Below are 22,737 nucleotides of genomic sequence, written 5' to 3' on the forward strand. Positions count from 1 at the left end.
AGAGAGAGAGAGAGAGGATCCTTTTAGCATGGTACTGCAGCATATTTAAAACTCCTTAATGATATTTGATTGCGTATAAACGGTGAACTGTTCAATCTTTGAAGATTGAAACATCTATCTTCACAGGTAAAGTACATTAGCTACAAAGCCTGAGGCCTACTACATTAGTAAGCCCCCCCCGGGATACAATCATCATAAGACTGCTATACAGGGCATACTTGGCAGTCATGTGTATGGAGAACTGTTCCATTTCCAAAGTTAAAATCTTTGTTGCTCTATGGACTGCATGTTGACAGGTAGGTGGGCCGTAACCATCAAGTTCTCGTAGGATTATGAAAGCAGCACCTTACATAACTGTTCTTACAGTAAAATATTTAATTTATTTGTATGTTTTCAGCTTCTTTAAATGGCATAGCTAGTAGAATTAATAAAATGTCCAATTTATGGTATTAAGATGCTATTACCATAACTTCTTATTTAACATCCATGAACTCTAATGTACTACTGGTTGCTGATCCCAATCTTGGGTGGATACAGAGCTGAATGCGTAGTGCTGGAATTGACTTGACAACAACAATCTGCGGTTAAATAATGTAAACTGTAAAAATCATGAGAAAAATAAACGTGGTGGTGTCAGTGACAGGCCAGGCTATTCTTGAATTGTATTTTCAATTTTTAGGGATTTGATCACAGAGGCTTACATGGCCTTTAGCTCTTGTACATGTCCAATAGTTTTAATTGTACACAAAAACAGAAACTTAAAAAAAATATATAGGACTCTGTGCAAGGTATTTAATCCGTAAAAATACACACCGCTCAACAGCTACTACCCATGTTTCTTTAAGGAACACACCTGGAAGTCTTCCACAGAAGGAGCTGTTCTATTGTTCATAGTCCTCCTTTTGTGCCACTGGTTTAGAGTGTTCCTGGTTTGTGAGCTCAGTAACCTGGCTGCCTGTTCCTCTTGGAAGTTCTTTATCAGTGAGAGTGCTCCATATGCACTGGTCAGGTAATAGCCACCTGTGTAGAACCAAACAGGGGATTGTGTGAATAGGGTTCATGTTATAGCCATGTTTTGGGAAAACGTTCTGAATTTACAAACATAAGTTGACATTACTAATCTTTCAAATCCTAAGCATAATTGTAAATTTCATATTTTGTTCATTCTTTTTGAAGAAAACGCAGCAGATTGTGGAAAATGGCGTGGTGACATTTAGTGGTGCATGTCAACATTTTCAGCGGTGCTGATATTTGGTGGGGCTGTGGGTAAGGGAAGGAGCAGTTCAAGGGTGACTTTCTCCATTAGTGATCATTTGTTTTGATACAAATGCTGAGATGGTACTCGGGATAAAAAGAAAAAGATGTAAAATAAAAAGAGTGCTGGAAATACACAACAGACCAGTCAGCATCCAAACATGGTGGTTTTGGGTAGACTCCATTCATCAGAACCAGAAGTTCTGGCAAAGGGCCTCTACTTAAATTGTTAACTTGCATTTTTTCTCTTTTCAAAGGTTGATAGACTTGCTGGAAGTCCCTAGGGACCTGTCTGGCATTACTGCGACTGGCAGATGTGCAAGACTTGTGTTATCAGCAGTGATATCATTAATAATCGTTTAAAAAAAAATTGCACTGTTTTAAACTATAATTTGACCCATTAAATGATCAGCCTCAATAATTCCTCTGAGCTACTTCACCCACTGACTGGGCATGCTGGCAATATCTTGGCAGAGTTTAATGCTGGATATCACTTGCCAGGTTTGGTGTAAGCCTATCTTTTTTTTTCATAAGCATATTTTGCTAACACATTACATTACTTCTTACAATTATGTGAATGGGACACAATGTGTTTTAATAATCAATCAGATTTTCAATTGGAATCCATTTTCTGACCAGAGGAGAATGTTTAGGACTATTGGTTATAGTCTGATGAATTCCCTCCCTAAATCTCTCCACTTCTTTTTCCTCCTTTAAGACGCTCCTTAAATTGACCTCTTTGACCAAGCTTTTGCTCATCTGCCCTATCATATCCTTATAGCTTGGTGTCAAAACATTTTTTTGGATAATGCTTCTATGAAGGCCCCTTGGGACATTTTATGACTTTAAAGAAGCTATATAAATATAAGTTGTTGTTGATGAACAGCCTTAAGATACTGAAGTGGTGTGTGACCTTTTACAGGCAGGCAAACAACATCACAGCACAAGACCTCCCACAGCAGAAGTCAGGAGTAGTCATATTTTTATATTCACAAAATACATTATATGAACTTGTCAATACATTAAAAATGAATGGTTTTATTTGAAGCCAGGCACCAATTCCAACTTAAGTGTGTTTATGTGGGGAGTGACATCACAGACAATGCACCAACATGTAGATAAGAGCAGGAAGTAAAGGGAACACCCTGTGTCTAAACAATAAAAATTCCGTTCATACAACAGGATGCATTGTTTCCATACAAAATAATTCCCAGTCCAACACTAATTAAGTGCCAGGAATGAATTCCAAAAGCTCCACTGTTAACCAACTTACTCTGTGCACACGAAAAGAAAATGAGTTAATAAGAACTTACTCCATTTAACAGTTCATGCGTCTATTTCAAATCAAAGTTGTCAGGTTTTAAATTAATAATGCAACACGTTAAATACGCAGGGTACTGGCTTAGGACACTCGCGTTTGATCAAGACAACGCATTTCTGGTTCACCCATTGCTGACCCCAGTTAAATATGACTACAATATTTTTTCTCCTACTTTTGTAATTTACTTCTTTCTCCCATCCCTCCTAAAGTCTCCCCAGCTACACACAATTTTAAAGACAGGCAGGAGGCTGTAGCAATGGCACATTTAATCATTTACTGGGGGGTATACAAGAGCTGACCTGCTTCTAGTCTCTCCCTTGAGAAAGTGGAACAACCCATTCTAATAACACAAGAATTTGCCATTTAGGTAACTATGGACGCAAACTGTGATCTTCTCTTCATGGCACAGCATAGTTGTGGCATGCTACTCTGTGGCCCATCAACCGGAATTGTAATTCATCAAGTCACATTAAAATAAATCTCTGCACACGATTTGTTGCCACTTCATTGAAAGATGTAGAATCAAACGTGTGAGTCGTTGTGAATCATTTGGTTAGCACTGTTCTAAAAACACGGCAACATGATGAATAATAATTCTGCTTTGTACCTTCACCATGCAGCAGTGATGGGTCCAACAGCTCCATCATGTATTCAATCTCAATCTCCAACTCTGGCATGTCGCACTGGGCTACTATGTAGGTCAGCATAGGCAGGAAGTCGTCAGCCCCATATAATCTTCCTGTGGGCACAATTACACAGACTGATCAAAACCAAGATTTCTTTTCTGTTTCTTATGATAGCAGATGCGTTACATGATAAAATTAATTTCCAGTAGGCAAGATGATTTTCATACACTATATTCAACTCATCGTTTATTAATCCAACATTTAATTGATGAGGCAACAGAGTTCAAACCTGGTGAAAGGCTAATTTAGGATCAGTATCAGGAAGCTTTTCTCCACATACGGGACTTCTGGTTGGGCAGGAGGAGACAAAAACCCCTAGAATGATTTAGACATTTATTCCGTTTTTCTACGTACAATATTCTACTGTGATGGGGGATTGTTATGTCTTTCGAGAAGAATCAAGCAAGACAAGGTGAATGGCCTTTCTCATTTGCATTGGTCAAAGGGGTTTTTGGCTCCTCCAGCCTAACCAAAAGTCCCTTATGTGGAGAAAAGCTTCCTGATAGATATTTTTCATTGTATCTGGTCTGCGCTCACAAACTCAACAAAAATATCTTTGCATTTATATAGCGCCCTTTTCGATATCAGAACTTCCTAAGGCGCTTTACAGCCAATGAAGTACTTTTAAAGTGTAATCACTGTTGTAATGTAGGAAATGCAGCAGCCAATTTTCGCACAGAAAGCTCCCCAAAACTGCAATGTGATAATGACCAGGTATTTATTTTTAGTGATGTTGATTGAGGGATAAATATTAACCAGGACACTGGAAGCACTTCAAATCTTAATGTTTTAAAAATCCATAAATTAGGCACTATTCTGTGATTGAATGTGTAACCTACTGCTATAATTTTTTTTTTTAATTGCTTTTTTGTTGTAGAAATTGCCCAGTAAAGTATGACAAAAGTGTGATTTTTAGCACCTGCCGTCTCAATTTTTTGTTGGTGTAAAAATGAATTGGCAGAATGAATGGGTGAGATCCACTTCACCTAATACATGCACAACTTAATTTCTGGAACTGGCCAATGTTTGAAAGTTAGCTCCTTAAATCCCAGATATTGGCTCATAAAACAAAATATGGGTTTGGAAATGTTTAGAAGACATGAAAGATTACAGGGAAAGGGCAAGGAAATGGGATTGGAATAGATAGCTCCAGTGGGGGAGCCAGTACCAGCACAGATATAAAGGGCTGAATGGCCTCTCTCAGTACCAACACAGCTATGGAATTTACTAAGTTTATAAACAAGGCTACATTATAATGTTATATGATGCTGCATTTACCAACCCATCTACTTTCAGGCATAATTCCCATTTTCCCCAGGCTGGTAAAGTTGAATTAGATTTACCAGCATATGGCTGGGTGCAGCAGGCTGAACAGAGTACTCCCACTCCCACAAACTCAAAGCTCATTGCAGAGATACACATTAACTGAAAGTACTCACAAAGTCTGCTACATGCAAGTATTGTCATTTAGTCGCAAGTGAAGCAGCACTGGTTAATGAAGCTCATCTGTGTTGCTACTTTGAGTACTGGGTAGACTGAAAGGATATCTGATGTGGCAATGAAAATTCATGTTGCTCCACTAGAGGGTGTGTTTTTTGTGGACACAGTGAAGTTTTGCATCTAAATCATTCCATAGGTAAATTAGGAAATCGCAACGCTGATGGTTCGTGTGAAAAAGCATTCTTTTTGGAGATGCTAACAGCCTTTGAGTTACCCCCGCACGTACACACAAAAATAGGGATTGAATTCTACTTGGAAATATATAGATAATAGTACAAAAGCAATAGATAATTGTTCCTTTCGAGAATCTTGTAATTTAACAGTATTGAAGAAGGCTGTTTATTGAAAGACCTATTCCAATCCCTAGCCCATTTTCCAAGTATTTAGCGACTTTTTAAAAGCTTTTATAGAATCTGCCTCCACCAATGTTTCTAGTAGGGCAATCTATGCTTTAACACCCCACTGTGTAAAAAATTCTCCTGACTTCTCCTTTCATGATTTGTATTATGACTTTAAATTTATATCCTCCAGTTACTAACTCATTGACCAGTGAAAATAGTTTTTTCCCCCCATTTATCTTATTAAAACCCCTCATAATTTTGAACACTTCTATCAGATCAGTTCTTAACTTTCTCTGTTGCAGTGAAAAAAGTCCAATTTTCTCTTGCTTCCTTTCATAACTAAAGCTTTTCATCCCGGTTATCATCTTAAGTGAAAGCTTTCTGTACCACCTCCATGGCCTGGACATCGGTCCCAAAGTAGGAATCTCATATCGTGACAATATTCTAAACTGCAGTCTAACCAGTGAATTGTATAGGTTGAGCATTACCTCTTTACCCTGTACTTCATTCTCCTATGTCACGTTTTAGGATTTTTGATGTTTTTTCTCTTTATGAAAAGGACTTTGGGATTGAGTTACATTTGAGCAGGTTTCGAAAGAAAGCCACAGGCTGCAGGTGAATATGTACAAAAGCCTGACAGCTAGTACAGTAATGCTCAACTCTCTCATCCCAGCTCCATTAGCCAGGATGACCCCTATTCTTGAAAGGGACAGGGCATGTGGTTTATTATGTTTGCTTCATATTTTCCCAGAGAAGTGAAAATGGCATTTGCTTTGCTTTGACTGTTATTCTGTATGTTCACTTGCTGTCTGAGCAGTATCTGGCCTCATCTTATCAAAGGAAAGATTGGAGAAGTGCATGTAAGGGCAAGTGCGAGAGACATGATATAAAATCATTAAGGCACACTCCTAAGCTTACGAGGGTGACCAGCATTGCTGTACCCCAGAGAATATCTAAGGCAGACCCTGAATTTGTAACACCTTATTTGTAACACCTCGGATTCCCATGTGCTTTCCTAACATCTTTACCAAGTTGTTCTCCCTCTTTTAAATATTTGTCTATCTGAACCCTGGGGTCTCTTTACTCCTCTATTTATTTTGAAGTTTCACTATTTGATGTACATTTTCCCTCCTTAATCTTCTTCCCAAAAAGTATCACCTCCTTTCTCTACCTATTGAATTTCACCCGGCATCAAATTCCTCTATCTACTAACTGTATGAATCTTCCTGAAATTGCTTATTGTTCTCAACAATTCCTATTTTTGTGTCATCTGAAAATATTGATGTTGTGGCCCATATCCACATCCAGTGCCTTCCATGTGGCACTTTATCAAACACCTTTTGAAAGTCAGTAATACACAACATCCTCTCTTTATCGATCCGCTCTGTTATTTCGATGAAATGGGTCAGACATGCTTTGTCTTTGTGCTGCATGTCCTTAAATTAATCCATCCTGGAACATTCACAGCATCCATTAACGCATTGTTGTTATAATATGCCTAGTTTAGTCAAATAAAACGGTACCTGAATTGTTCTCCATAACTGTGTAGATAACTTTGCAGATCCTCAGCAGTAGAAACACTTTCTTCTCGGGTGAGTAGGCCTTGCGCATATTCGAAAACTTGTGCTTTATTTTTTCCAAAGTAACAGTATCAGGGACGGCAGCATCTACTCCCAGCTCCTGCGGCACTTTCTGTTTCACAGAGAGGAGATTTTCCTTCAGCTGCTTCCAGGAGCCATCGGAGACATGAAATTGTTTCAAAGTAGCATAAATGTAAGACCTCAGGGGCTTCAGAATGCATTTGTGCATTGCTTTCTCCAAAACAAAATCTGGAAAGGTTGTAAAAAAAGAAAACGTTCAAAATCAAATCAAGTTCAATGCTTACGTCTGGCTGGAAATAACACGGAGCAATAATAGATTACAAGTGTTTCACAGCAAAGGAATCACATTAGAATGTGTCAAGACATTTGCACACCTTTAGACCCAATGATAAAAAACAGAAAGTCACCTGGTATTTATTGCAAGTTTTCTACTCCACAAAATTTAAAAGGGAAAGTTTTCCTTCTTTAGTAACATGATGAAAGCAACACAGTATTTCACTTTCACGATTCGAGCAAGTTGTTTGCCAAATATCATCAGATTAGAAGTTTTAAAATATGAACACAAGAAAGTGTGCCAAAGAAATATTATTAATACCTCAGGTAAATGACATTAAGCAATTCAGTATTGATGTTAGCCTTGGCTCAATGGTAGCACTCTTGCCTCACTATCAGAAGGTTGAGCGTTCAAGTCGATAATCCAGACCGACTCTTCAGTGCAGTACTGAGGGAGTTCTGCACTGTCGGAGGTGCTGTCTTTTAGTTGAGACATTAAATAGGAGGTCCTGTCTGCCCTCAACAGGTGGATGTAAAACACCCCATGGCATTATTTGAAGAAGAGCAGGAGAATTCTCTCGGTTTCCTGGCCAACATTTATCCCTCAACTAAGATCTATAATTGCTGATCTCATTTATTTCATTGCTGTTTGTGGGACCTTGCTGTGCGTAAATTGGCTGCCGTGTTCCTACATTACAACAGTGACTACACTTTAAGAGTATTTCATTGGCCAAAAGGCAACTTGGGACATCCTGAGGTCATGGCAGATGCTATAGAAATGCAAGTTCTTTGTTTATTAGAAACAGCAGCATGGGTGGGGCCTTGCAGGTATGCTTCCTGCTAACACCGCGGCTTGATGCCAACACTGTTGCTTGATGCCAACACCATGGCTCGATGCCAACGCCGCAGCTCGATGCTAATACCACGTATCGATGCTAAGTGGCTCGATGCCAACACTGCGGCTCGATGTAGGTGTAGTTTGTGACATATAACTGCCAATGAAGCAAACTAATGTTAGAAAAGGGCTGACAGGATAATCCGTTCTTTTCTGTCAGTCTAAGTTTAAAGATGGTTTATGGGGGGCTGTCAGAGTTCATTTTGACCTTGGGTTCAGACAGTTGGTTATGCTGGTAGAAGTTTGAGACCATCTTTCACATCGTTTCATCCTACTGCAAGCTTGGTATTAATGAGGTGCAAGAAACCACAATCCATGACACCATATGTGCAGTATAATTATCACTCTTCCTTTGTAACATTTAGATTTCTGTGCCAATTCAAATAAACTTCCTTTCTAAGGATGGAAAATGCTGGAAATACACAGCCGGTCAGTTAACAATTGTAAAGGGTGGTAGAAGCAGATTCAATAATAATTTTCAAAGGGGAATTGGACAAATATTTGAAGGGGAAACAACTGTAGAGCTATGGGGAAAGAGTGGGGGAGTGGGACTAAATGGAAAGCTTTTTCAAAGAGTTGGCACAGGTATGATGGGCCAAATAGCCTCCTTCTGTATGACTCTATGGGGGGAAAATTGCCCTCCTTTGTGCCTCCTGTTAGCACCTCCGGGCAGGGCCGGGGAGCTGGGGGGGGGGGGGGGGGGTGGGCGAGCGATAACGGGGCTCCAACAGCTTTCCATCGCGGACATCGTGATGTCATCTGGTGCGCAGTGCCCTGTTACTGCCCTGGATTCTAATTTCCTGCAGCATTGCCGGACGTCAACGACGACAGCTGCAGGAGACGTTGTGACCTCGGCCGGTCAATTGGAGAGCAATAGTTAAAGGGATTGGTGGGCAGGTGGCCAAAACATTTTCATCAGCCCTCTTGCTCGTTTTTGCATTTTTCTGCTGCTGCAATTAATCAGCCCTGATCACCTAGCAACGCCCTCAGCAATGGCCCTTCCCTTTAAAGGAGGGAAAGAGCCTGTGAGTCCGGCAGTGCTGCCTGGGACATAGTGCAGTGCTCTGTGGCTACCACCCCACTTTCCTTGTTTGACGCTCCAAGGGAAGTGGTAGCGCTTGAGCTAACATTCCACTTCCCCCCTGGAGCACTAAGCCGGAAGTTCGTGTTCGCTGGAGTTGGGTAGCACACCCGCAAATGTTATCACCCCAAACGGGGCGCTACACAATTTCTAGCCCTAAAATCCCTAAAGAGAAAAAACAGGTTATGATATTTCAGGTTCAAGTCAATATGTACAGTACTGAGGGAGTTCTGCACTGTCAGAGGTGCTGTCTTTCAGACAAGATGTTAAACAGAGGCACCGTCAGCCCTCACGGGTGGATGAAAAGATCCCACGGCACTATTCAAAGAAGAGCAGGAGAATATATCCTTCATCAGAATCCAAAAGGAAAAACTACAAATGCTGGAAATTCGATCAAGGTTAATCACTCAAAATATCAGACCCTGTCTTTTCTCTTTACAGATGCTGATTGATCTGCTGCATATTTCTAGCATTTTGATTCTTTAATTCATGTTTTCCTTTTTATTCTCCTTACTAAGGCGGCATGTAATGTTTAAAAAAAAGGAATGGAAAATATGACGTGACACTAGACCGGTGGTGCAGGTCAGTCAGCATCTGTAAAGAGAAAAGACAGCTTCTGATGTTGTGTGTGATTTCCCTTGATCGGATTCCCAATGATGAATTGAAACTGCTCTCAATGGTAATACAGGTGCAGGGTTGAGAAATCGGAGTTCCGGAATCCAGACTCTGGGATGATTGGTGGCAGGGTTGTCCGGAATCTAAAATGTTCCGGAATCGGACCAGAGGACCCTAGGGCCCTGCTGCTGCCCGACCTTGGGCCTCGCCGCCTCTCGCCTCACCGCCGCTGCCCTTACCTCGGGGCCTCCTCACCCGACGACCTCCTTGGCAGGGCCTGCCCGATGACAACATCCTCGGCGGGGCCAGACGGCACAAACTGCTCCCTGGTGGGAATCCCCCCCCCCCGCCCCACTCCCCGCCCCCTTCCTTTCTAACGTTCCGAAATCTGGAAATCCTGAACCTGGACTCAGGTGTTTTCAAATTCGTAACATCAGAAAGCAAATTGATAGTTCAGAAAAGCCCGGAATCCGGAACGGCCTCGGTCCAGAGGGTTCTGGATTTTAGGCACTGCACCTGTACAAATAAATGTGTTGATGCCAAAAATAAGTGCCTCACGTATTCAGTTCTACAGGTGCCTCCTACATCTTGTGTGCAGGCATTTGATCATTGCAGATATCGCAGCAAAGGAGCAGGAACACTCCGACAACAAAAACTTGCATTTATATAGTGCCTTTAACGTAGTTAAACGCCCTTAGGTGCTTTTGAGCCAGTGTAGGTCAGCGAGCACAGAGGTGTTAGGCGAATGGAACTTGGCACGAGTTAGGGCAGCAGAGTTTTTGGACGAGTTGTCATGTTTACAATGTAAATGATATCACTGCATTGGAGGTTTATAAATGTGTAAGAAAACGCTTGCCTTTGTTTCTTCAATATTGACGCAGCCTCTTTAAGGCAATTCATCACCATGGAATGCTCTGTTCAAAAACTGGGATGGCAATGCATGACGTAGCTCGCTCTCTCCCTCTCTCTCACACACACAGTCACAGGAAAGGGTCACATTGGCAAAGAAACTGAAATGTGTTCACAAAAGGGGACACCAGTGATGCCAGTGAAGTTTGGCCTCAGATTTTTATTATTGTAACACAGTAAATTAAAATTAAAAACTAGGTGAAGTACAAGGGCTGCATTAATAGTCAGCGTCACATTGCTGTTTGTAGGAGCTTGTTGTGCACAAATTGGCTGCCGCATTTCCCATATGACAACAGTGACTACGCTCCAAAAAGTACTTCATTGGCTGTAAAGCGCTTCGAGACGTCCGGTGGTTGTGAAAGGCACTATATAAATGCAAGTCTTTCTTTCTGTAGCATCTACGACAGAACCAACATTCATCAGCCACCACGGTGGTATCGCAGCAGGATATTTCAAGCAGACTGTTCCTTTCGGAGACTGAACCTGACAAAATAAAATTACCTACAGAGGCAATAGCAGGCTCAGTTTTAGGGGCGAGCAATCGCCCAGGGTCCCAGTCCCGGGGGGAGGGGAGGGGGCAGGGGAGGCGTATTAAGCCAAGTTATGTGTATGGGTGGCAGGAGGGGAAGGGTCCACACCTTAGCCTCTGCCCAGGGCTGAGCAGGACTTCAAAGATCCACCTTCCTTCCAAAGTTGTTAAAACTGCTGTACTACAGTGAGTGAAACTTTAATGCCATTTTTCCATCCTCGGGAGATTACAGACCAACCTCCCTGACTTGCCCTTGCTCAGGATTGTGACTTCTTATCTTGAGGCTTACTGGTCCTAAGCTCTCTTCAAGCACTAGGAGCCTAGCCCGAGCTGAACAGCAGTTTAAAGGTTAACTGGTGTTATTTACTCTGCTGCTTCTGGCAGTTTTTGAAGGTTGTTGGGCAATTCAGCTTTTCAGTTTCTGCAAAACACCAGAGGAGCCAAAACCAAATGACATCACTTGGCTGGAGATAGTATTGTGCCGATTATTTTTAGAAACTGAAATCTTGTGCCGATTATTCATTTCCACTTTTGCTGACTATTTTTTTTGTTTAAGATTATCCAGATTCCTGCCGATTCTGGAGTGACAACAGAAAATATTGGAAATGTATAGCAGGTCCAAACCTCATTATTCAAAATTAGTCAATTGAATTAGAGGCCTCAAGTGTCGGGCCGCGCCTACAACGGCGCATCCCCGACATCCACGCCCAAAAGCACGTCAAAAACTTACCGAGCAATTCTCGGCCTCCCAGCAGCTTGCTTCCAGCTTGGCGCGGCGCACAGAGTTCAGCGGGGGGCGTGGCCAAAGCTTTGCGCCGATTTTGAGAGTGCAGGGGGGCGGGACTAGCTCACAGCAGAAGACGCCGTGCCGGCAGCCCTGCGCGTGCGCGTTGGAGCGTGCGCAGTGAGACAGGCTGCTGCTGCCATCTCTGTGAGTGGCCTGACGCCGCCCCTGTGCCCTGGCTGAACGGCCTGAAGCTCCGCAGTTCGAAGGCTGCTGCTTCACACAGGTAGGAAAATTCAATGTATTTTTTTAATTTGCTTTATTTATCATTTATTATTCAGGATGGCTCTTTATTTGTATAAGTGAGACTGTTGAATGCTTGTAAAATTTAATTACTTCCCTTCCCCCCCGCCATTTCTCGTTCCCTACGCCTGATTTATAAGTGCAGGCAAGGTTTTTCTGAGCGTACAAAAATCTACACTTAGTCCATTCTAAGTTAGTTTGGAGTAAGTTTTCGCTGCCTAAACTTGCAAAACAGGCGTAAGTGGCTGGACACGCCCCCTTTTGAAAAAAAAAATCTGTTCTAAAATGGAACTATTCTAACTCAATAGAACTGGAGCATACTAATTGCCGAGAATTCCAATTTCTAAGATACTCCATTCTAAACTAGTTGCTCCAAAAAAAAAAGGAGCAACTCAGGCCAAAACTTGACCTCATAGAATCATAGAAAAATACAGCACAGAAGGAGGTCATTCGGCCCATCAAGTCTGCGCCGATGTTGTTTAATTTTTTTGGGTGTGTGGCCCATTCAAAATACCCCGCATGTGCGGTTTTTCCTATTTAAAAGCCGGTCAATTGGCTGCGCAGCAGCTGCAGAGCATTGGTCTGCGCCGGCTCTTTCAAAGAGCACTCCACTTAGTCCCACTCCCTCGCTCTTTACTCAAATCCCTGCAATTTTTCTCCTTCAAGTATTTACCTAATTCCCCGCTGAAGGCTACTATTGAATCTGTATCCACACCCTATCTGGCAGTGCATTGCAAATCCTAACCCACTCGTTGCATTATTTCACCCCCCCCCTCATCTCACCTCTGCTTCTTTTGCCAATCACCTTAAATCTGTGCCCTCTCATTATCGACCCTTCAGCCAATTCCTTTTTATTTACTCTATCTAAACTCTTCGTGATTTTAAACACCTCCATCACATCTCCTCTTGGCCTTCGCTGCTCCGAGGAGAACAACCCCAGCTTCTCCAGTCTATCCAAGTAATTGTATTCCCTCATCCCTGGAACCAATACAAATATGAAAAAACACTAAAAAAAGGTAAAGTAAAAAGCAAAGACAAGCTAATGTTTTGGGCATAGACCTTTCATTAGAACTAGCTCAGCTTGTCGAAGCTCAGTTCTGATGAAGAGTTTCTCCTCGAAAATATTATCCCGTTTGTTCAGCTGCTCGTGGGCCTTCTACATTTTCTGTTTTCATTTAAATTCCTAGTTCTTTTTTTAAAAAATCTCACTTGCAATTCTGCGATTTTTCAAAAGTTATATTAGTATCTTAAAATGGAGCCATCCTGCAATTTAAAAACCAAATAAAAAGAAATTAACATTTTGATCAGACTGCTTGTTTCCTGTGTTAAATAAGGATGGCTAAATCTGTTTACCATATGCCAAATATGCTAAGTCAGCCATTTTATTTCTTCCAAACCCCTGTGGCTTATTTAACTTATTAAACCTAGCGTTGTCTAAGATTGTTTGGATCAGAGTAGTGGGCGTATGAAGCAAATCCTTAAAAGGGGAAATTTAGGCAGCAGAACAAAATAAAACAAATTATAGTTTGCATCTGCCTTTTTCTTAATATAAGAGGACAGATTACTGTTGGATAAATAAGAGCCATGGATTTTAATAACTTTTTCTCCCCCTACCGAGGCCGTCATCAGCACTGCTATGAATTGGTCGCAAGGAGTAAGACTAATGCACCCTGCTGGATCTTCCTTCGCTCTATGGAGGGAGTATGTGGCTTCCCTTTTGACACTTTCTTGCTACACCATTGAGATTGTGAACTCATCAACAGATAAGAACTGAACCCCTGTCCCGTCACTGCAGGCAAGTCTGTGCTGGCAATCGAACTCACTGTTCCATCAACATTTTCAGTGCGCCTGCACTACAAGGACTTGGCCTAGTTTGGTCAATTTATCGAAACAAAACATTATTGATACTTTTGACTGAACAACTCCCTGTTTAAATAGCTCGTTGCGTCAAATAAAATTCCAGCAGGAATTAACTAATCTACACTTCACGCTCATTTTTGGTCTTTCACATCGTTGCAAAAATGAAAACCAATAAAAGCTTAAACAGTGTCAGCTGTGACTCAGTGGGTAGCACACTCCACTCGGAGTCAGAAGGTTGTGGGTTCAAGTCCCACTCCAGGGAGTTGAGCACAAAAAAAAATCTAGGCTAACACTCCAGTGCAGTGCTGAGGGACTGCTGCACTGTCGGAAATGGCGTCTTTCGGATGAGACGTTAAATGTCTGCTCTCTCTAAAAGATACCATGGCACTATTTCGAAGAAGAGCAGTGGAGTTATCCCCAGTGTCCTGGCCAATATTTACCCCTCAATCAACATAACAAAAAGAACAAGATTATTTGGTCATTACCACATTGCTTTTTGTGGGAGCTTGCTTGTGTGCAAATGGACAGCCACATTTCCCACATTACAACAGTGACTACACTCTTAAAAAGCACTTCATTGGCTTTGAGACATCCGGTGGTCATGAAAGGTGCTATATAAATGCAAGTCTTTCTTTTTTTAAACTAACCCTGACTGCTGTTAGATTTATGGATATGTATTGACTATCTTTCTACAACAGTTATTAATCCTTTGTTAACAACACAAAAGCACCTTTTCATCCATTCCCCAAGCACTAAAACGATAAACACCAATCACACTCAGTAAAACTTCACGTCAAGCTCTGTTCTTATTGTACTCAGAAACTTTCTAACATAGTTCTGTGACGAACTGATTGACATAATCAGATTATGCTACTTATACTTCAACTTGATTTATAATTTCAGAAATTGTTAAAAATTGGCATGTTGCACGAATTAATTTTACAGCCAGCTTCCGAGTGAGAACCAGATAAGTCCAATACAGACGACCCAATATTATAGGTGTTTCCATCACGAATTGATGTTTGACAAACTTTGTTTACGAGGAGGGAAGAGCCAGAAAGTGCTTTACGCCACATCTGTTGCAGTTTCACACACACAGTGATTTACTTCAACATAATTAGCATCACTGGATTGTGTGTTTATCATGCCATTTAATTTTCTGAAACAAAACAAAAAAACAGGCTTCCCAAAGGCTGCGCTGCTACAGACTACGTTATGTAAGGTCGTTTTTCCATGAAGTGCCATAAACTCTTTGCGTGCCAATCTTAGTAACAATACATTTTTCACCCTTAAAGGCAGGTTCCAAGATATTTGCAAGTGGCACAAAAAGGAACTGTGTTCCCCCCCTTCACTAAGACGCATAGTAAGTCTTATTACATGCAATGAAACTCAAATGTTTCCTGCAGCAGTTAACCATTTCTTCAGGATTTCAACCCATCACAGCAGTGCAGCCGAGCAAGCCACAGGGAGAATGCGAGTTACTTTTAAACACTAAAGGATCGCAGCAGCAATCTGCTTACCTATTTCTTCTTCTGGGATGAGCGATTCTATTGGTGGGTCCAGCTCCGAGCTCTGGGTTAAATAGTTTTTAACCTGGGTCATGAACTGGCGAATAGTGAGCAGCATGTCTGTGCTAGAGACGTGGCAATCCTTGTTTTCTTTGAAGAAGCTGATGTAGTCTTGGATCAGGCACCCAAAGTACGTGTGCTTATCCCGGGACATTTCTGCAATTTTCTTCACCATTCGCTTCTCCGGAGTCATGAAGGAACTGAATACGCCGCTCACTTTTTGAATGTGTGACTTTACAATTTTAGGGAAGACAAAGGAACCGTGCCTTTTCTTCTTAGGGGTGCACGGTGGGGGTACCACCTCCTGATCACTCTCGCCATCAGAATCCTCCAAGCTGCTGTTTGTGTCACCTTCGTGACTATAAGGAAAATTGCGTTCTACGTCCATTGTGCTGGAATCCGACTCTGTGGAAGTGGTTGACATGCTCATGTCGCTAAGTCGCTGTCTGTCTTTGATTTCCTGGATTTGAGTACTGATATTTCCAGCTGATCTTTCGCTGCTGCAAGCCACGTTGTGCAATATCTGAGCCTCACCCTTGCTTCCAGCAGTTACTGCCTCTGCAGCTGTGCAGTCAAACGATTTCTTTGCAGCTCTCAGTATAGGTGTCGAGTTTCTTTCCATTTCTGAACTATTAGCTTGCTTCTTGTTGCGAGGCGGCGGGATCGGAACAGCTTTTGTTTCTGGGAGTTTGAACGTGCCCACATCTTCACCTGCTGGACTACTGCTTGTTGCTGGACTGCTGGTCTGGTTGATATTCATGGCCAGCCGTGGCGGGGGTGGTCTAGGTGGGGGGGAATAGGGCCTGCCGGTCTCCCTGGACTTTGTACACTGCCTTTTCAGGCTGCCGTTAATATCTTTGCTGTGGACTTCTAAAAAAAGGGGATTTATAAAGCACAAAGCACCATTGGTCTGGCTGCATTCCAGCTCTGAAGGCGTTCGTGTTCGTATGGAATGCACACCATTTAAGAGAGGGGGCTGCTTCGTTTCTGTGCATATGCTGCCTTTGCTGAGAGGACTGGCAGGAGGTGCAGGGTTCTTGGCTACTCTCTTGTACACAGGAGAACTCCAGAACTCTGAAACAAAAGAATGTCGTAAAGTTGAGAACAGATGGGCTTTAGTTTTCATGTAGTATGCGTCATTATGGATTAGAAATTAACTCCGTAAGGGACAGATACAGAACTATTACTGGATCTTGCGGCAACTTCTTTAAAAGAGCACCTTATGAACGTGGACATAATCCCAGTGACAAACTATAAAATCTGTTGTTAAAAATCAATAATTAACAAGTCTCACCTCATACAAAGCACCATTAGCAAACGTACTTTAGTGAGAAACGATATTGGCTCAGAAGATCAAGATGTTGAATCAGTTTGGGTGGAGATCAGGAATAATAAAAGGGGAAAAAAAATAGCTGGTGGGCGTAGTCGATAGGCCCCCTAACAGTAGCTACACTGTTGGACGGAGTATAAATCAAGAAATAATGGAGGCTTGTAAAAAAAGAATGGCAATAATCATGGGCGATTTTAACCTTCATATTGATTGGACAAAGCAAATTGGCCGGGGTAACCTTGAGGAAGAGTTCATAGAGTGTATCCGGGATAGTTTCCTTGAACAGTATGTTGGGGAACTAACCAGGGAGCAGGCTATCTTCGATCTGGTACTGTGTAATAAGGCAGGATTAGTAAACGATCTCCAAGTAAAGGATCTTCTATGAATGAGTGACCATAACATGGTTGAATTTCAAATTCAGTTGGAGGGTAAGAAAGTTGGATCTCAAACCAGTGTCCTAAGCTTAAATAAAGGAGACTACAAAGATATGAAGGCAGAGCTGGCTAAAGTGGACTGGAAAAATAGATTAAAGTGTGGGACGATTGATGAACAGTGGCACTGGCAGATATTTTTGGAGATATTTCATAACTCTCAACAAAGATATATCCCAATGAGAAGGAAAGGATGTAAGAGAAGGGATAACCATCCGTGGCTAACTAAGGAAATAAGGAATGGTATCAAATTGAAAACAAGGGCATACAATATGGCCAAGACTAGTGGCAGGCCAGAGGATTGGGAAACTTTTAAAAGCCAGCAAAGAACGACTAAAAAAATGATAGAGAGGGAAGATAGATTATGAAAGTAAACTAGCACGAAACATAAAAACAGATAGTAAGAGTTTTTACAGGTACATAAAAAGGAAAAGAAACATAGAAAATAGGTGCAGGAATAGGCCATTTGGCCCTTCGAGCCTGCACCACCATTCAATAAGATCATGGTGGAATAAGTGGCTAAAGTACATGTTGGTCCCCTAGAGGATGAAACTCGGGAATTAATAATGGGGAACAGGGAAATGGCAGAGACTTTGAACAAACATTTTGTATCGGTCTTCATGGTAGAAGACACTAAAAACATCCCAATAGTGGATAATCAAGGAGCTATAGGGAGGGAGGAACTTAATATAATCACAATCACTAAAGAAGTAGTACTCGGTAAAATAATGGGACTAAAAGTGGAAATCCTAGGGTCCTAAAAGAAGTGGCTGCAGAGATAGTGGATGCATTGGTTGTAATCTACCAAAATTCCCTGGATTCTGGGGAGCTCCCAGCGGATTGGATAACAGCAAACACACCTATTTAAAAAAGGTGGCAGACAGAAAGCAGAAAACTATAAACCGGTTAGCTTAACATCTGTTGTTGGGAAAATGCTGGAGTCCATTATTAAGGAAGCAGTAGCAGGACATTTGGAAAAGCATAATTCAATCAAGCAGAGTCAGCATGGTTTTATGAAAGGGAAATCATGTTTGACAAATTTGCTGGCAGTCTTTGAGGATATAACGAGCAGGGTGGATAAGGGGGAACCAGTGGATGTGGTGTATTTGGATTTCCAGAAGGCATTCGATAAGGTGCCACATAAAAGATTCCACGTAAACCTGTTTAACTTGCGCCGTCTCTGGGCCAGGTCCAAGACCACCCCAACCTTTGTTGTCGAGCTACAGTATGCGGACGACGCCAGAGGCTGAACCAGGACATAGTTGATGCGTTTAATGAGGTGTACGAAAGCATGGGCCTTACGCTAAACATTCGTAAGACAAAGGTCCTTCACCAGCCTGTCTTCACCGCACAGCACTGCCCCCCAGTCATCAAGATCCACGGCGTGGCCCTGGACACCGTGGATCACTTCCCATATCTTGGGAGCCTCCCATCAACAAGAGCAGGCATCGACGACGAGATCCAACACCGCCTCCAGTGCGCCAATGCAGCCTTTGGCTGCCTGAGAAAAAGTGTTTGAAGACCGGACCCTCAAAACTGCCACCAAGCTCATGGTCTACAGGGCTGTAGTAATACCCGCCCTCCTGTATGGCTCAGAGACATGGACCATGTACAGTAGACACCTCAAGTCGCTGGAAAGATATCACCAATGATGTCTCCGCAAGATCCTACAAATCCCCTGGCAGGACAGACACACCAACATCAGCGTCCTCGTCCAGGCTAGCATCCCCAGCATTGAAGCACTGACCACAGTCGATCAGCTCCGCTGGGCAGGCCACATAGTTCGCATGCCAGACACGAGACTCCCAAAGTGCTCTACTCGGAACTCCTTCATGGCAAACGAGCCAAAGGTGGGCAGTGGAAACGTTACAAGGACACCCTCAAAGCCTCCCTGATAAAGTGAGACATCCCCACTGACACCTGAGTGTCCCTGGCCAAAGACCTCCCTAAGTGGAGGAAGTGCATCCGGGAGGGTGCTGAGCACTGCGAGTCCCAACGCCGAGAGCATGCAGAAACCAAGCGCAGGCAGCGGAAAGAGCGGGCGGCAAACCTGTCTCACCCACCCCTTCCCTCAACGACCATCTGTCCCACCTGTGACAAAATCTGTGGCTCTCGTATTGGACTGTTCAGCCACCAAAGAACTCACTTCAGGAGTGGAAGCAAGCCTTCCTCGATTCCGAGGGGCTGCCTATGATGACATAAAAGGTTACTGCACAAGATAAAAGTTCACGGGGTTGGGGGTAATATATTAGCATGGAGAGAGGATTGGCTGACTAACAGAAAAGAGAGAGTTGGGATAAATGGGTCATTTTCCAGTTGGCAAACAGTAACTAGTGGGGTGCAGCAGGGATCGGTGCTGGGGCCTCAACTATTTACAATCTATATTAATGACTTGGATGAAGGGACAGAGTGTAATGTAGCCAGATTTGCTGACGATACAAAGATGGGTGGGAAAGCAAATTGTGAGGAGGACACAAAAAATCTGCAAAGGGATATAGACAGGCTAAGTGAGTGGGCAAACATTTGGCAGATGGAGTATAATGTGGGAAAATGTGAGGTTATCCACTTTGGCAGAAAAAAATAGAAAAGCAAATCATAATTTAAATGGAGAAAGCTTGCAGAGCGCTGCAGTACAGAGGGACCTGGGGGTCCTTGTGCATGAAACACAAAATGTAGGTACAGCATGTAATCAGGAAGGCAAATGGAATGCTGGCCTTCATTGCAAGGGGGATGGAGTATAAAAGCAGAGAAGTCCTGCTTCAACTGTACAGGGTACTGGTGAGGCCACACCTAGAGTACTGTGTACAGTTTTGGTCTCCATATTTAAGGAAGAATATCCTTGCATTGGAGGGTGTTCAGAGAAGGTTCACTAGGTTGATTCCGGAGATGAGGGGATTGTCTTATGAAGATAGGTTGAGTAGGTTGGACCTGTACACATTGGAGTTCAGAAGAATGAGGGGTGATCTCATCAAAATATATAAGATAATAAGGGAGCTCAACAAGGTGGATGCAGAGAGGATATTTCCACTCACAGGGGAAACTAAAACCAGGGGGCACAGTCTCAGAATAAGGGGCCGCCCATTTAAAACTGAGATGAGGAGGAATTTTTTCTCTCCAAGGGTTGTAAATCTATGGAATTCTCTGCCCCAGAGATCTGTGGAGGCTGGGTCATTGAATATATGTAAGGCGGAGATAGAAAGAGTTTTGAGCGATAAGGGAATAAAGGGTTATGGGGAGCAGGCAGGGAAGTGGAGCTGAGTCCATGATCAGATCAGCCATGATCTTATTAAATGGTGGAGCAGGCTCGAGGGGCCAAATGGCCTACTCCTGCTCCTATTCCTTATGTTCGTAGGTTCAATCAAAGTTTATTTGATTCTAGGTTCAAAGGGGGCAAAGACCAAGGGCCCAAAATTGAGTAGCACCAAATTTGGGGCATTAAATGTAAAAAGATTTACGATTTAGCACACGGCAAGATGGCCTGCAAAATTGTGGGAAATTGAGCACTTTTCCCTGAGAAATGCAGTGAGGCGGTATCGGAGGCACTAATGGCCTCAGTGGAGCACTGCAGGGGCGCTATTACTGGGGCTGCACCCAATTTCAGCCAACTTTAATTCACTGATAATGGGGTTGCTGTTCATTCCAGTTCTTAAAGGGGATTTTGTTTAAGGCAGCAGCTGGTCAATCTCATCATTTGCTCACTTGACTGAGCTGCAAGGAAGGTACACGATGGGTGCTGCGAGGCGTTCTGCTAGGAGCACTCGGTTCAGTGACCTGGCGTTAGAGACATTGGTGGGGGCAGTAGAGGGAAGGAGGGAGGTACTCGTCCCTCCATCTGGGAGATGGTCCACCAGGTTTCTCGGGACATGTGGGTAGAGGTGGCTGCGGAGGTGTCGGACAGCACGGCGGTGGATAGAACCCCTACTCAGTGTCGCAAGAAATTCAACGACCTCACTCGGGTGATCAAAGTGAGTACATGTTTCTACAACTCTTACATACCAGCTTCTGAGCCCATGGCTGTGCACACTCTGAAAACCAGCTCTTAACCCAGCATGCAACCATTAACCATTTGTGCCTACTCACACACTTGGCCTCATTTCAAGCCTTGCCTACATTCACAGCTATTTAATCACAGCAGGCATATCTTCCACAGACATAACTGGACTGTTGCTCACAAAGCTTCATTTTTTTGGCAGGCCAAGGTGGCACACAATAGGGTGCAGCAGCAGCAGACTGGAGGTGGGGGGCAGGGATAGGTGCTGAACTGCGTGAGCTTTCCGACCTGGAGGAGCGAGTACTGCGACACATTGGCCCGGAGGTGGTGGACCCCGTGGCTGCCGGAGATATCGAACCCACTGGGGCCACCAATGGTATGTTGATCCCCTCTTTTCATCCCACTTTCCCGTTAAACCAGAAGTCCTCATCACTTTCCACCTCCTCATTTTGTCTGCCTTCCTTGCTCCATTCCTGCCTCCCTGCCCTCACCTCAGTGTCATTCTTGTGCTATTTATGCTTTCAGATAATGAGCTGCCACTCTCCCTGTGGTGTGCTCCATGGCCCTCTACATGGGCCTCTCCCTGTGCCGCTCCCTCTTAATCGTAGCCTTTCTCTCTGCTTCTCTTGATGCCTTTCCCTCTGCGAAGCATCCCAACGGTGAAGTTGGAGTAGCCGGCCGAGTAATACAGGGGAAAAGGTAGGAGTCGGAACAATCGTCTAGCAATAAATAACTGAGATCAGTCCCGAACTCACTAAAAGGTTGCAAGCGAGAAACTGGTAATGGCAGACAAAAGAACATTTTTAAATGGTGCCTTTGAATAGCGCTGGCGCATCTGGTTCCCGACTGGAACTCGAAAGCTCAAGCTGTCGTTGTCATCACCAGGCGCTGAGATCGCTTGCGCGGGACAATTTAACATCCGGGGCGGTAAGGGGGCAATGTGCATGGCGATGATGTCATCATCGCGGGGCGCTCGTGCCAGGAGCGGGGCGCTAACTCAGTGTCTCCGCAAAAACAGTGCCCAATTCCTCACCAGCCGATTTTCTCAGCGTGAGTGGGCAAAATTTATTTTGCGCCCTGTTAGCGCCTCGCGGAGTATCTAACAACCATCGCTAAAAGGGGAAATTTCGGCCCCTAAGTATGAGAGAGAAGACAGCTGTGGTCATTTCTGTAGGAGTGACCATTTTCTACAGATCAAAGACTACCCAGGCTCACAATCCCGTGCTTCAAGCAGAATCTGTAGACCGAAAGTGTACTCACTCAGACCCAAGAATGCAATTGCTTCCAGCTCTGTCTCAGTCTTGGCAGCTGTAATTCCATGAGGCATTTTTAAAGGGAAAGGCAGCACATCCCTTTTTAAAAAAAGAAAGACAGAATTTAAAAGTCACTGAAGACAATATTGAACCCAAATAAATAAGTCATTCAAGTAGGGAATATTTTTATCTCTTTGAGAATCCAAGTATAGGAAATGTGGAAAGTCCCAAGGAAGTTTTGTCGACATACCTAAACATTAAACCACAAAAGA

At 43.2% G+C, this 22,737-nt stretch overlaps 1 protein-coding gene across 6 annotated transcripts in view; it reads right to left on the reverse strand.

The window, feature by feature from the left end:
• Positions 1-22,737, reverse strand: part of LOC139273253 (ras and Rab interactor 2-like) — a 150,052-nt gene that overhangs the window by 4,821 nt on the left and 122,494 nt on the right. For 5 of the 6 annotated variants that reach the window (XM_070889902.1, XM_070889899.1, XM_070889900.1 and 2 more), the window contains 5 exons: positions 22,473-22,564; positions 15,413-16,534; positions 6,626-6,931; positions 3,183-3,314; positions 854-1,020 (listed from right to left, as the gene is read on the reverse strand). In XM_070889902.1, the coding sequence (XP_070746003.1) occupies positions 854-1,020; positions 3,183-3,314; positions 6,626-6,931; positions 15,413-16,534; positions 22,473-22,564 (1,819 nt within the window). Of the gene's footprint in view, positions 1-807; positions 1,021-3,182; positions 3,315-6,625; positions 6,932-15,412; positions 16,535-22,472; positions 22,565-22,737 lie in introns of those variants that run through there. The other variant, XM_070889904.1, reaches the window with a different exon arrangement.

This window comes from Pristiophorus japonicus, chromosome 9 (assembly GCF_044704955.1).
Source record: "Pristiophorus japonicus isolate sPriJap1 chromosome 9, sPriJap1.hap1, whole genome shotgun sequence".
Lineage (NCBI taxonomy): Eukaryota > Metazoa > Chordata > Chondrichthyes > Pristiophoridae > Pristiophorus > Pristiophorus japonicus.